Below are 13,347 nucleotides of genomic sequence, written 5' to 3' on the forward strand. Positions count from 1 at the left end.
ACGACCATTGCCGGCCTGGAAGCCCCTCCAGCAAGGGAATAAATGAATTTTAGGCATATTTCCACCCTGCGATCTGTACGTAGCATCTTTTAAGGAGGACATGGCGGGCATGGGCAATGTTGCACTGCTCACTAGGCGTGTGACATGAGAATCCACTTGTGGGGGGGGGGGTTCCCATTTGGAAAAAGAATTATCTGCAAAGGGGTAGAGCAAAGGCCAAGCGTTTTTGAGGCTGGAACCGCTTACCCGGATTTTTCCACGCCTCCTCTAAATTATCCACTAACTGACCACATAGCAGAAATACAGTGGCATCTCCCTTAACATTCTTAAAGAAGGCGTATTTGGATTTGGCCACGGGGGGATCCTCATCTTCAATAACCAAGGCCGCACAGACTGCCCGTATAAGGCCTGGTATATAGACTTTAGACTTTGCCTTCTTAGCACGAAGGGGCTCTTGGTCTGAAAAGTCAATAATCTCACAACCATACAGGCTCCTGCGAGATCTGGGGTAGCGAAATCGTGAGACCCTGAGGTACCATCAACTGCCTGGGGAACCCCTGCATGGGTGATGAGACTACTGCCTGTTGAGAGAACCCCATCTGGGGAAACGCAGGGAGCGTCGCCAACTGGCCCACAAGGGTTGTAAGTGCCTTAGCAAAACAAACCCAGGGCGGTTCCTGTACAGGCGCAGTGACAGAAATCGGGCGTGATATGAGATAACATGCCCTACATAATCCCTCAGCGTTCCCATCACTCTCCGCTAACTGTACATTACATTAGGTACATTTTAGCTGAAGAGGATATTCACGTTCACTCCCAGACAAGATGAGTGTAAACGGAGCGTATGTGACTCCCCACACAGAAAAATACTTTTACTGGGAGGCGCCAGCTGTTAGACATGGAAGGCGCACTTCCCTGGCATGCTATTAACCCCACGCACCAAATCCAAAAGTGCAGAGGATGAACCATCCTCGGAAGCCAAATCCTGACTAAATGCTGAAAGGACAATGTCCTGGTTCACATTAAATTTTGACACTACCTACGGAAGAAAATATGGTTTTGTGCATAAAAGCACCCTATCCGAAGGAAGTATGTGCAGTGGAGGCTTACAGGAGATTGCCGCCAGCTCTGAAACTCTTCTGGAAGAGGAAATAGCCAAAAGAAACACAACCTTTAAAGTGAGGTAACAAAATTCCACAGATTCAAGTGGCTTAAAAGGAGCCCTCTCTAATGCTTCCAACACTAAATTTAAGTCCCAAAGGAGGGACCGGTGGGACCTAAGGTGGTTGAATACAAAGAAAACCCTGGAAGAAAGTTTGGACTTCCTGAATGTTACCCAACTTCCTTTGCAAAAAGATAGATAGGGCAGATAAGAGAAGAGAAGATAGGCGAAAACCCCTAGACAAGCCTTCCTGGAGAAAAGAAAATGCGTGAGACAAAAAAGTTCTGGCTGCCGCTCAAGGATATATAGAACTTCCACAATCGATGATAAATCTGGGAAATAACTGGTTTCCGGGCCTGGATGATTGTTTTAACCACAGGATGTGAAAACCCTTTAGCTCTCAGGATTTTGGTTTCAAGAACCAAGCTGTCAAAGCCAACCAATGCAAATCGGTTGCAGGCACGGACCTTGATGAAGAAGATCTGGACATAGAGGATGACGGCACGGCAAGTAAGGTGCTATGAGAATGACTAGCCGAGCTTTCCGATGGATCCGCTGAATTACACGAGGAAGCATGGCCAGGGGCGTAAAAATGTACCCCAGGTGGAAAGTCCAAGGGGCTGTCATGGCATCCACCGGAGATGCCCTCAGGTCCCCTGACAGAGCCCCATATCAAGGAAGCTTCCTGTTTCAAAGTGAAGCCATGAGGTTGATGTCTGGTGACCAACATCTAGATAAAAAGGTGTAATTCTCATTCCCCTGGGTGCACCTGCCTCCCAGTTGTCTATCCCTGGAATGTTGGACTCCTGTGTCGACCATCGCCCTTGCAGAAGTTTGTTCTGCACCACCACGCCCAAGTCGGCTAGGCTGGTATTTGTGATGACAATCACCCGATTCCAGGTTGAGAGCAGAGATCTTCTGGTCAAATTTGGGCTGCAGAGCCACCGAAGAAGTGACTGAAGACAGATGTTTGACTGGACAGGCAGATGTCACCACAAACTCGTCAAACAACGACGAGCAGATGGTTTTGCAGCGATCTGGCATGAAATCTGGCGAACGGGGCTGCTACGAAGGACGCCACCATCTTTCCCAGCAGCTGCATAGCACTGAGAATCGAGACCTGCCAGAGTAACAAAAGGGTTCTCACTCCTGACTGGATATCCTGAACCTTTTCTTGTGGGAGAAAAACCCTCTGACACAGTATCGAAAACGAGACTCAGAAACACCATTCTTTGCAAAGTTTTCAGGTTGGATTTGGGAAAGTTCACCATCCATCCAAAATTCTGGAGTGTGTTCAACGTTAACTGAAATGTTGCTGCAAAAGGGTTACTGACGGAGCCTTGATCAACAGATCGTCCAAATAGGGTACAGTGTACAGTATATAGTATTGACTCCATCTTAAACTTTTTCAGGTACAGGTAAAGGTTTAACCACTTCAGATTGAGAATTTGATAAAAAGGATCCATCCGGTTTGTCCACCAAGAAAAGATTTGAATAAAATTCCCGGCCCTGTTGGTCTGCAGGAATCGAAACAATTACCCCAGAATCTAAAAGAGAAGAGACAGCTTGAATGATGGCCCTGATCTTGAGGAAGAAGAGTAACGAAGAAATTATCTGGGACTGGAGCTTTCAGATCTAGGATGTAACCTCTGGATTGCGCTCACCCAACCTTCTGGGCTGGATTGAATCCAGACCTCCCAAAACTTGAGTAAACGGGCCACCACCTGAACTTTTACCGGAGCTCCCAAAGCGTCATGCGGAATGTTTCTCTGGTGTCGGCGGTTACCCCATCCTCTGAAAGTTCCTCTACGGGAAACGGGTGCCTCTAAAGGCCTGAAAAATTCCTCTCCCTTGTGACCAAAAGGCCCGGAACCTGGGAGACTTGGATTTGGAGGTTGAGACTGGAAGGTAAGGGATCTTGCCCCCTGTAGCCTGGGATATAATCTTAACGAGTTCTGAACCGAACAAGAAATTGCCTTCAAATGGAACTGCTTCCAAAGTATTCTTGGATTCAGCATCCGCATTGCATGTTCTAAGCCACAAAGAACATCTGGTGGAAACCGCCAAGGCTGAAATACGAGACTGTACCTGGATGGCATCTAATAATGAGTCCCCCACGGAGGCCAGAGCTCTGAAATTCGATCAGCCAAGGAAATCGCTTCAGATGGATCCCTGTCTAGAATCCCTCAATCACCAGAGCCATTCAAGGTTCCACAGCCTTAAAAACCCAGGCGCTGGACATAATAGGACTTAAGGAGACCCCAGAGTGCTTGCCATCTGAAGCCAGGCGCTAAGCACCCAACTTTGAAAAAGAAAATAAAGTCAAATCAAGTCTAACTAAAAACTAAGCTCTTTAACATCAGGCTTTGCTCCAAGGCACTAAAACAAGACAAGATAGGGGCTGCCGGAAGTGGGAGGGGTAATGTAGGAGGAGGAGTCAGCAGTTAACTGTTTCATTGCCAGACTCCAATAGGTAATAAGCATAACCCAGAGTAATGGAGCGTCCCCCAAATTTATAATAGATGAAAGACACATAGGCCTCCATGGTACTGCACAGAAGGTACAAAAAATATCTTGCCACTTTTTACAGGAAAGGGATTTAGCAGAAGCACCCTTCTCTGTGACAGCTCTGGAACTTCCCTTGTGAGGCATGTTAATGTCAATTAACCAAATTGGGAACTCACTGGCCCACCTCCCAGGTTGTCCCCACACTGGTGACTGCCACTAAGTACCGCAAGGGGAGTCTCTCTTACCTGTGTCCCCGGCGCAGCTCACTGCCATTCTGAAGAGTCTGCGTGGACAGAGCTGTTGTCTGCGCCGACAGAGCTCTGACCACCAGAGCAGAGTGAGATGGGCGGACAGTGTGAGCGCTTGACCTGTGAAATAAATAAGGATATGATGCAACGGTCCCCGGATACTTGCCTATCATTCTGACCGGGCTTTCTTTTTCTCTTTACTGGTTCCAAGCCATTTTCCTGATTTGAAAAATGAAACGAAAGTTTATTGGAATTAGGTGCTTTTGGTTAGGTTTCAAGAAATATTTGCCATCATTCTTAATCAGCAAAAACTACTGTTGAAATGAGCATGGAAATTGCAGCAGTCTAATTGCAGGCAGCACTCACAGGACTTCATAAATGTACGCAATGCAATTATGTTGCAAAAAAAAATAAAATCCAACGTTGCAGTTTAGTAAAACCTGTGTCAAAGATACAGAATGTCATTGCCGCCCGCATTGGAAAGTTATTTACACGTGTTCGGTGTGCACCCAGGCATATACTGCATGAAGCAGTGAGGAAAAATGAAAATATTATTATATATATATATATATATTTATTACACATACATACTGCTCAAAAAAATACAGGGAACACAAACAACACAATGTAACTCCAAGTCGTTCACACTTCTGTGAAATCAAACTGTCCACTTAGGAAGCAACATTGATTGACAATCAATTTCACATGCTGTTGTGCAAATGGAATAGACAACAGGTGAAAATTATAGGCAATTAGCAATACACCCCAATAAAAGAGTGGTTCTGCAGGTGGTGACCACAGACCACTTCTCAGTTCCTATGCTTTTTGGCTGACGTTTTGGTCACTTTTGAATGCCGGCGGTGCTTTCACTCTAGTGGTAGCATGAGACGGCGTCTACAACCCACACAAGTGGCTCAGGTAGTGCAACTCATCCAGGATGGCACATCAATGGGAGCTGTGGCAAGAAGTTTTGCCGTGTCTGTCAGCGTAGTGTCCAGAGCATTGAGGCGCTACCAAGAGACAGGCCAGTACATCAGGAGACGTGGAGGAGGCCGTAGGAGGGCAACAACCCAGCTGCAGGACCGCTACCTCCGCCTTTGTGCAAGGAGGAACAGGAGGAGCACTGCCAGAGCCCTGCAAAATTACCTCCAGCAGGCCACAAATGTGCATGTGTCTGCTCAAACAGTCAGAAACAGACTCCATGAGGGTGGTATGAGGGCCCGACATCCACAGGTGGGGGTTGTGCTTACAGCCCAACACCGTGCAGGACATTTGGCATTTGCCAGAGAACACCAAGATTGGCAAATTCGCCACTGGCGCCCTGTGCTCTTCACAGATGAAAGCAGGTTCACACTGAGCACATGTGACAGACGTGACAAAGTCTGGAGACGTCAAGGAGAACGTTCTGCTGCCTGCAACATCCTCCAGCATGACCGGTTTGGCAGTGGGTCAGTAATGGTGTGGGGTGGCATTTCTTTGGGGGGCCGCACAGCCCTCCATGTGCTCGCTAGAGGTAACCTGACTGCCATTAGGTACCGAGATGCGATCCTCAGACCCCTTGTGAGACCATATGCTGGTGCGGTTGGCCCTGGGTTCCTCCTAATGCAAGACAATGCTAGACCTCATGTGGCTCGAGTGTGTGAGCAGTTCCTGCAAGACGAAGGCATTGATGCTATGGACTGGCCCGCCCGTTCCCCAGACCTGAATCCAATTGAGCACATCTGGGACGTCATGTCTCGCTCCATCCACCAACGCCACGTTGCACCACAGACTGTCCAGGAGTTGGCAGATGCTTTAGTCCAGGTCTGGAAAGAAATCCCTCAGGAGTCCATCCGCCACCTCACCAGGAGCATGCCCAGGCGTTGTAGGGAGGTCATACAGGCACGTGGAGGCCACACACACTACTGAGCCTCAGTTTGACTTGTTTTAAGGACATTATATCAAAGTTGGAGCAGCGTGTAGTGTGTTTTTCCACTTTAATTTTGAGTGTGGCTCCAAAACCAGACCTCCATGGGTTAATAAATTTGATTTCCAATCAATTTTTGTGTGATTTTGGTGTCAGCACATTCAGCTATGTAAAGAACAAAGTATTTAATAAGAATATTTCATTCATTCAGATCTAGGATGTGTTATTTTAGTCTTCCCTCTATTTTTTTGAGCAGTGTATATACATACACACAAAAAAAATTATTATATCTCCTTCATCCACTAGGGGACACTGGAATCTCAGTACAGTGTGTATAGATGTGGGATAACCGGGAGCTGGCACCTTAATAAATTTGAATAGTATCTAGCTCCCCCCCCCCTACAGGTCAGTCTAAATTTTGTGCCAAGGGAGCTGGTCACATACAAGAGCTCTCTTCTAAAAATCAATGGATCCTTGATCAGCAAGAGGATCAGACAGGCAGCTCACTGCCCCTGCCTGTCTGCTTCGTTGGAGCTGCCGAGAGACCTCATCGCCGCTGCTTGCAGCGCGCGCTGGGGTCTTCAGCTACAGAGACCACTGTCTCTGGGGGGTAGCCAGACGCACTGCGTGCGGCGTTCGTCGCGCTCCCCCATTAGCACAGCGCGCCGCCGGCAGCATTTGGCAGCAGAAAGGTTAGTGACTCCTGGCACTGAGTAGCAGGGTGACCAGGAGGAAATGACAGGCGGGCATTAAAACAACAGCAGCAAGAATGGAGGGGAAAGAGCCTAACACAGTTCTGCTCCTGCCTCCCAGCAGCCCCAGAGCTTCCACAAGGAGTCTGGTGGCCATTTTACAAACACAGGCTGCTGACTCATGCAGAGAACAGTCTTTTCCCTTGCCCAGATTGTGCCTGCACAGTGGAGATAGACTTGTGAAGATCAGGTTGGACTGTGTTTATACAGTGATTACAGCATTATATTGTGTTAATAGCACTGGTCTCTGAAGCAGAGCTGGTTGGGCGGGGTTGATAGCATAATCCCCCTCTATGCCCCTATCTCTTCTTCAAACAGTCTCTCTGCATGTGTGTTTGTTTATCACTTTTCTCAGTGTGCTGTGTACAGTGAAGTGGTAGAATGACTTAGAATGGTCTAAGGCTGCACGAAAAAAAACTCTCTTGTAAGCATTGTGCAGAGAAGTTTACACCGGAACTATCATAAAAGTTGCCTGTTGTGTCAGAAGTGTGTTTCAGAGACAGACTGCAGCATCCCCACAGAATTCATGGACTGATCAAATTACATCAGTCATGTCTCAAATGTCTGCAGAGCAAGAAGCTTCTCGCAGGGAGAGAGAGGTTGAAAGATCTCAGAGGTCTGCCTTCTCTGAACCAGACTGGGCGCAGTCTTTAGCCAAGTCTGCGGAAGGGCTCACAAGGGTTATTGTCAGCCCGTGTTCCTCCCATGGCATCGTCCTCTAGTGTCCCTGCCAGGAGACTAATACCGAATTCTCTTATGTGAAATGATCCGGAAGAGGACGACATGCCTGATATGGAGGAAGGGGAGGTACAGGACCCTATAGAGAGGCGCTGATTGCAGAGATACGCCAGGTGTTACATGTTGAGGACAGGGATTCTGTAGAGGTTAGGCCGTCTATTTTTAATAAAAAGCAAAGACTGGCAGCCTCCTTTCCAGTGTCCACCTCAGTGTGGAAACACCCTGATAAAAAGTTTCAGATTTCAAGGAAGCTTTTATCATACTATCACTTTCCTGCAGAAAGCAGGCATTTATGAGAAACACCTCCTTCAGTGGACCCTTCAGTGTCACATCTGTCAAAAAAAAGACAGTGCTCCCTGTTCCAGGGGCAGTGTCTTTAAAGGAGCCTTCTGACAGGAAGTTAGAAACTACCTTGAAGTCAATGTACACTGTAGCAGGGGTGTCTCTTCGGCCCGCATTAGTCAGCTGTTGGGTCAACAAGGCGGTGGAAGCATGGGCTACGCAGCTCGCTGAGGGAATTAAGACTGGGGCTCCGGTGGAGGATCTGGTTCCTCTAGCAGAGCAGATTGCAAAGTCTGCTGCTTTTCTTGAAGAGGCTTCTAAGGATATTTGTAGTCTTTCCTCTAGATCCTCGGCCTTGGCTGTCTCCGCCCACAGAGCCCTGTGGCTGCGACAATGGCAGGCGGATGCGGAATCCAAGAGAGCCGTGGAAGCGCTTCTATTCACAGGAGAAGCTCTGTTTGGAACGGAACTGGATAAGTGGATATCTCAAGCCACAAGTGGTAAGTCCACTTATCTCCCATCTGCTGCTCCTCCCCCCAGGCAGTCCTTTTCCGGACCGTCCTTTCGTATTCCAGGGAGATTTAAGGGCCATATCAAAGGTGCTCCCGCTATCTCCCAGGGTCCCAGAGGCAGGGGTAGAGCCATTGCATCCTCCTCCCAGCAGGATAAGGCTTCAGTTAAGTCTCCAGCATGATGCGCTGCCTTCTCTCCTGGGGGACCCCAGGGTGGTAGCTCGCCTTTGCAACTTAAAGGAAGTTTGGATCAAGTCTTGCCAGGACGTGTGGGTCTGGGACATCATTATTCAGGTGTTGAAGTTGGATTTTCACAACCAACCTCCTTGTTTTTTCACAACCGGTTTGCCAGCATCTGAGGACAAACGGGTTGTTATATAGGAAGCAATGCAAAAGCTACTGTCTTCGAGTAATAGTGCATGTCCCTATCCACCAGCAGCGTCAGGGTTTTTATCCCAGCTTGTTTGTGGTTCCCAAACCAGGCGGCTCGGTGAGACCCATTCTGAACTTGAAACATCTCAATCCTTATTTGCAGACTTTCAAGTTCAAGATGGAGTCCCTGCAATCCGTCATTGCAGGGCTAGAGAGGGGAGAGTTTCTCGTATCCTTAGACATAAAGGATGCTTATCTCCACATTCCCAGTTGGCCTCCTCATCAGGCATTCCTTCAGTTCGCAGTGCGGGCCTCTCATTTTCAATTCCAGGCCTTACCTTTTGGTCTTTCATCAGCACCAAGAGTGTTCACGAAGGTCATGGCAATAATGATGGCCCTTCTTTCGGATACAAGAGGTTACTATCGTCCCTTACTTGGATGACCTACTCCTCAAGGCTCAGTCAGTCTCTCAATTACTGCAGGACATCCGGGTAACACAGTCTGCTGTTGCAACAAGGATGGATCCTGAATTACCAAAAATCTCATCTGCAGCCTACACAGCGTCTGCCTTTCCTAGGCAGTGGAGCAGAAGGTATGTCTTCCGCAGCATAAAGTCACCTCCATCCAACATATGGAGCGATTGATACTGCGCCTGTGTATTCGCCTTCTGTGAAAGATGGTTGCGTCTTTCGAGTCCATCCAATACAGGAGGTTCCATGCCCGTCCATTCCAACTGGACCTCCTCTCTCAGTGGTCAGGGTCCCACTCTTCCTTCACCAGCGAGTTCAACCATCACCCAGGACTCAGACATCTCTCCTTTGGTGGCTGAATTCCTCTCACCTATTGGCAGGCAAGAGGTTTGCACTCCTCACCAAAGAAGCCAGTCTGAGAGGCTGGGGGGCAGTGACTCAGGGAGGAAACTTTCAGGGCTGCTGGACTCGGCTGGAGGCAGTACTGCCCATAAACATTCTGGAGCTAAGGGCCATGTTCTATGCTCTTCAGGTGGCACATCCTCTGTTGAAGGGCCATGCCATCAGAGTGCAATCCAACAACGCCACGGCTGTGGCGTACATCAAACAGGGCGGTACCAAGAGTCGGTCCGCTGTGAGGGAGGTTAGCCGCATTCTTCCCTGGGCAAAGGAATATGCGGTAGCGATATCAGCAATTTTCATACCAGGGGTAGAATATTGGAAGGCCGATTTCCTCAGTCGACAGGACATTCATCCGGGAGAGTGGAAGCTCAATCCGCAGGTCTAGCAACAACTGATTCAGCGTTGGTGACTCCCTCAGGTAGATCTTATGGCATTGAGACTGAACCATCAACTGCAGTAACATGGCAGTTGATGGTTCAGTCTCAATGCCATAAGATCTACCTGAGGGAGTCACCAACGCTGAATCAGTTGTTGCTAGACCTGCGGATTGAGCTTCCACTCTCCCGGATGAATGTCCTGTCGACTGAGGAAATCGGCCTTCCAATATTCTATTGGCGGTGGATGCTCTATCAGTTCCTTGGCGGTTTCAGTTTGTCTATCTGTTTCCACCACTCCCACTCCTTCTACGTCTGCTGCAAAGAATCAACAAGAAGGGATAAAGGTTCTGTTGGTGGCTCCAGATATAGACTACCCGTGGCCTCTTCCTCTGCAAGAAGATCTACTGCAACAGGGTCTGTTTATTTATCAGGTCTTAAAGCGGTTTTGTTTGACGGCGTGGCTGTTGAATGGGCTATCTTAAGAAAGAAGGGTATCCTTTCCAGGGTGATTCCTACTATGTAAAGCGATAGAAAGGAAGTTACCTCTAAGCACTATCATTGTATATGGAAGGCATATGTCGCTTGGTGTGAACGCAAGGGTGCGCCACCGTCAGAATTCAACTTAGCCAGGCTGCTTCTTTTTCTACAGGCTGGTTTAGCAGCAAGTCATTCATCTGGGATCTTTAAAAGTTCGAGTATCGGCTTTGTCGATTTTCTTTCAAAAGCGACTAGCATTATTACCTGATGTCCAGACTTTTCTACAAGGGGTTGTCAGATTACAACCTGTTTGTACCTCCTACGTCCCCATGGGATTTGGATTAGGTCCTCTCTTTTCTCCAATCTTCCCTATTTGAACCTTTGCGAACAGTGGAATTAAAATCTTTATCATGGAAAGTGGTTCTCCTGTTGGCGCTCGCCTCTGCTAGGCGTGTGTCTGAGCTAGGGGTGCTTTCTTGTCGTCTGCCTTACCTCATTTTTCATGAGAATAGGGCTAAGCTACGTACGCAGTTATCCTTTTTGCCTAAGGTAGTGTCGGCGTTTCACATCCACAACCGATCGTAGTTCCGGTGTTTAAAGAGGATTCTTCGGCTTCCAGATCCCTAGATGTTGTCCGGGCTCTTCGGATTTATGTTGATAGGACAGCATCCCTCCGGAAATTGGATACGCTGTTTGTTCGATATGATATGGCGCGGCCAGGCTGGCCGGCTTCTAAGGCTACTTATTTCTAGATGGATTCATCTGACAATCAGACAAGCCTATCTGGCTGCATCAAAGCAACCACCTACTTCAATCACAGCGCATTCTACGCGCTCGGTGGGTCCTTCGTGGGCGGCTGCCAGCGGGGTTTCCCTGACCCAGCTTTGTCGAGCGGCCACTTGGACGGGCCGGTATACTTTTTACAAAGTTTTACTGTTTTGACACATTTGCGGCTTCTGCTTCACAGTATGGCCGTGCTGTTTTGCAGGGTTCTCAGCGCTCTCCCGCCCGGGATGTGAGCTCTGGGATGTCCCCACTGTACTGAGACTCCAGTGTCCCCTAGTGGATGAAGGAGAAAACAGGATTTTGGTACTTACCGTTATATTCCTTTCTCCGATTCCACAGGGGACACTGGATGCCCACCCGGCGCTGTTCCACCTGCATTTGTTATTGTTCTGCCAGGTTTGGACAGTCAGTTTTTTCTTCAAGGTCTGCTTGATTTGTTTTCATATTTGCTTGTTGTTTAAGTATGTTCTAGTTCTCGTCTCCTCTGTTATTCTATTTCCAGCTCTCTTTGGGCTCAGTTTATTTAGACTGACCTGTAGGGGGGTATAGATGGGGAGGAGCTAGCTACTATTCAAATTTAATTAGGTGCCAGCTCCCGGTTATCCCACATCTATACCCACTGTACTGAGACTCCAGTGCCCCCTGTGGAATCGGAGAAAGGGATTTAACGGTAAGTACCAAAATCCTGTTATATATACACACATACACACACATAGGATTTATGGACCCCCCCGCAAATCCTTTTGCCCCTGACCATGGACCAAATACTATGTCGCAGCATTACTAAACACTGTGCCTCCCATTATGGCTTGAATATACTTATAGCAACAGGAACCCAGCTGGAACTTGTGCTCAACGCTGCTGCTACAAGAAAAATAAGAGTAGTGGGGTCAGGGGTGGAGGATTGTTTACATGGTTCCCTAATTACATTACCGCATAGGGGAAGAACTACTGGCTGTGCAAATTGTGCACTGCTCAAGGCTCCACGGTGATGAAAGGCCTTGGTGGGTCTGCTGACAGCTGTGTCGCTTGGGCCAGAAGGAGCCCAGCCTAGCGCAGATATGGTTACCAGTGTTAACCCTAGCCGAGATTCCTCTGGCAGCACTGTCCAGGATTCCCACGGTCGAGTGCGGCGCCGGTGACAACACTGTCAGTGCGTCCTGGTCCGGCACCCCCTGCTGCTACAAATCGCCCGAGGTGGCCACCTTTTGTTCTGGGACCTGCCTCTTCATTTAGCTCAGGCCGCGGCGCCGGAGACAGGCAGGGAGTATCACTTGTTACCAGGCTTGGAGAGAGACAGGTACTAAGATGGGAATACCTTAATGGCAGCTGGTTTTGCAGTTTTTATGGACTTTTTTTTTAAGCTTCTATTTAATTTATAGATTATACATTAAACCCCTAACTCACTGACCTAATTTTGGGACTTAAATACCAGCTATATTGTATTAAAAGAGAACAGTACACTTGTGCCAGTTACTCCCAACACTATTTTCACAATGCTCAATCTCTGACAGCCCCAGCCATCTCAGCACCCAAATCTCTGACAGCCCCAGTCATCTCTCCAGAATGCATCACAATGGACCAGACTTGTCCGGTTTCCGCCCACATTCCAAATGCATATTGGTATGTTAATAGGCTCCTTACAAAAAAATAACCCTAGTGGGTATGTGTGTCTATGTGATAGGGAATATATAGCCTGATTCAGAGTTGTATGCTATGTGCACTGTTGCTGTGTCTGCAGGTGGGCTTGGTGTTGTGTGGGGCGGGGGGAGGAAGGAAGGGTAACAGATGTACCGATGCCCGGCTAGAAGTGCATGCAGACGCTAGGCCCTGACCCCTCCCCCCCTGCCTGCAGTCTGGGGACATTCATTCAGTGACAGTTTCAGTCAATAGCCAGCTGGACACCTGCTGTGAATGTGGAAGTAGAGTACAGCAGTGCGCCTGGCCCCAGCTGTCCCTAATCCCTGCCTCCCCTCCACCCGGTGGCAAGCAGCCCCTGTCCCTGCTTACTCCTGGTCCCCAGCTCCTCTCCACCTCATCCTGTCTGCAGCTCCTCTCCCCTCTAATACCCAGTGGCACCCAGCCCCTTCTCCTGCACCTGGCTATCCCTCCACCTCCTCTTGTCTGCAGCTCCTCTCCCCCTCTAATACCCAGTGGCACCCAGACCCTTATCTTGGCCCTGCCTACCCCTCCACCTCCTCCTGTCTGCAGCTCCTTTCCCTCTCTAATACCCAGTGGCACTCAGCCCCTTCTCTAGTCCCTGTCTACCCCCTCCACCTCCTGTCTGCAGCTCCTCTCCCCTCTAATACCCGGTGGCACCCAGCAACCCTGATGTCATCAGTTACTAGCCACGTT

The 13,347-nt window shown here is 48.7% G+C and overlaps 1 protein-coding gene across 2 annotated transcripts in view; it reads right to left on the reverse strand.

Annotated features, from left to right (window-relative positions):
* The window catches only part of FSAF1 (40S small subunit processome assembly factor 1), a 55,441-nt gene that overhangs the window by 13,464 nt on the left and 28,630 nt on the right, over positions 1-13,347 (reverse strand). For both annotated transcript variants that reach the window (XM_088457436.1, XM_088457435.1), the window contains exon 6: positions 4,085-4,137. In XM_088457436.1, coding sequence (XP_088313562.1) covers positions 4,085-4,137 — 53 coding nt within the window. The remainder of the gene's footprint in view (positions 1-4,084; positions 4,138-13,347) is intronic.

This window comes from Taudactylus pleione, unplaced genomic scaffold (assembly GCF_031769625.1).
Source record: "Taudactylus pleione unplaced genomic scaffold, aTauple2 ptg000760l, whole genome shotgun sequence".
Taxonomy (NCBI): domain Eukaryota; kingdom Metazoa; phylum Chordata; class Amphibia; order Anura; family Myobatrachidae; genus Taudactylus; species Taudactylus pleione.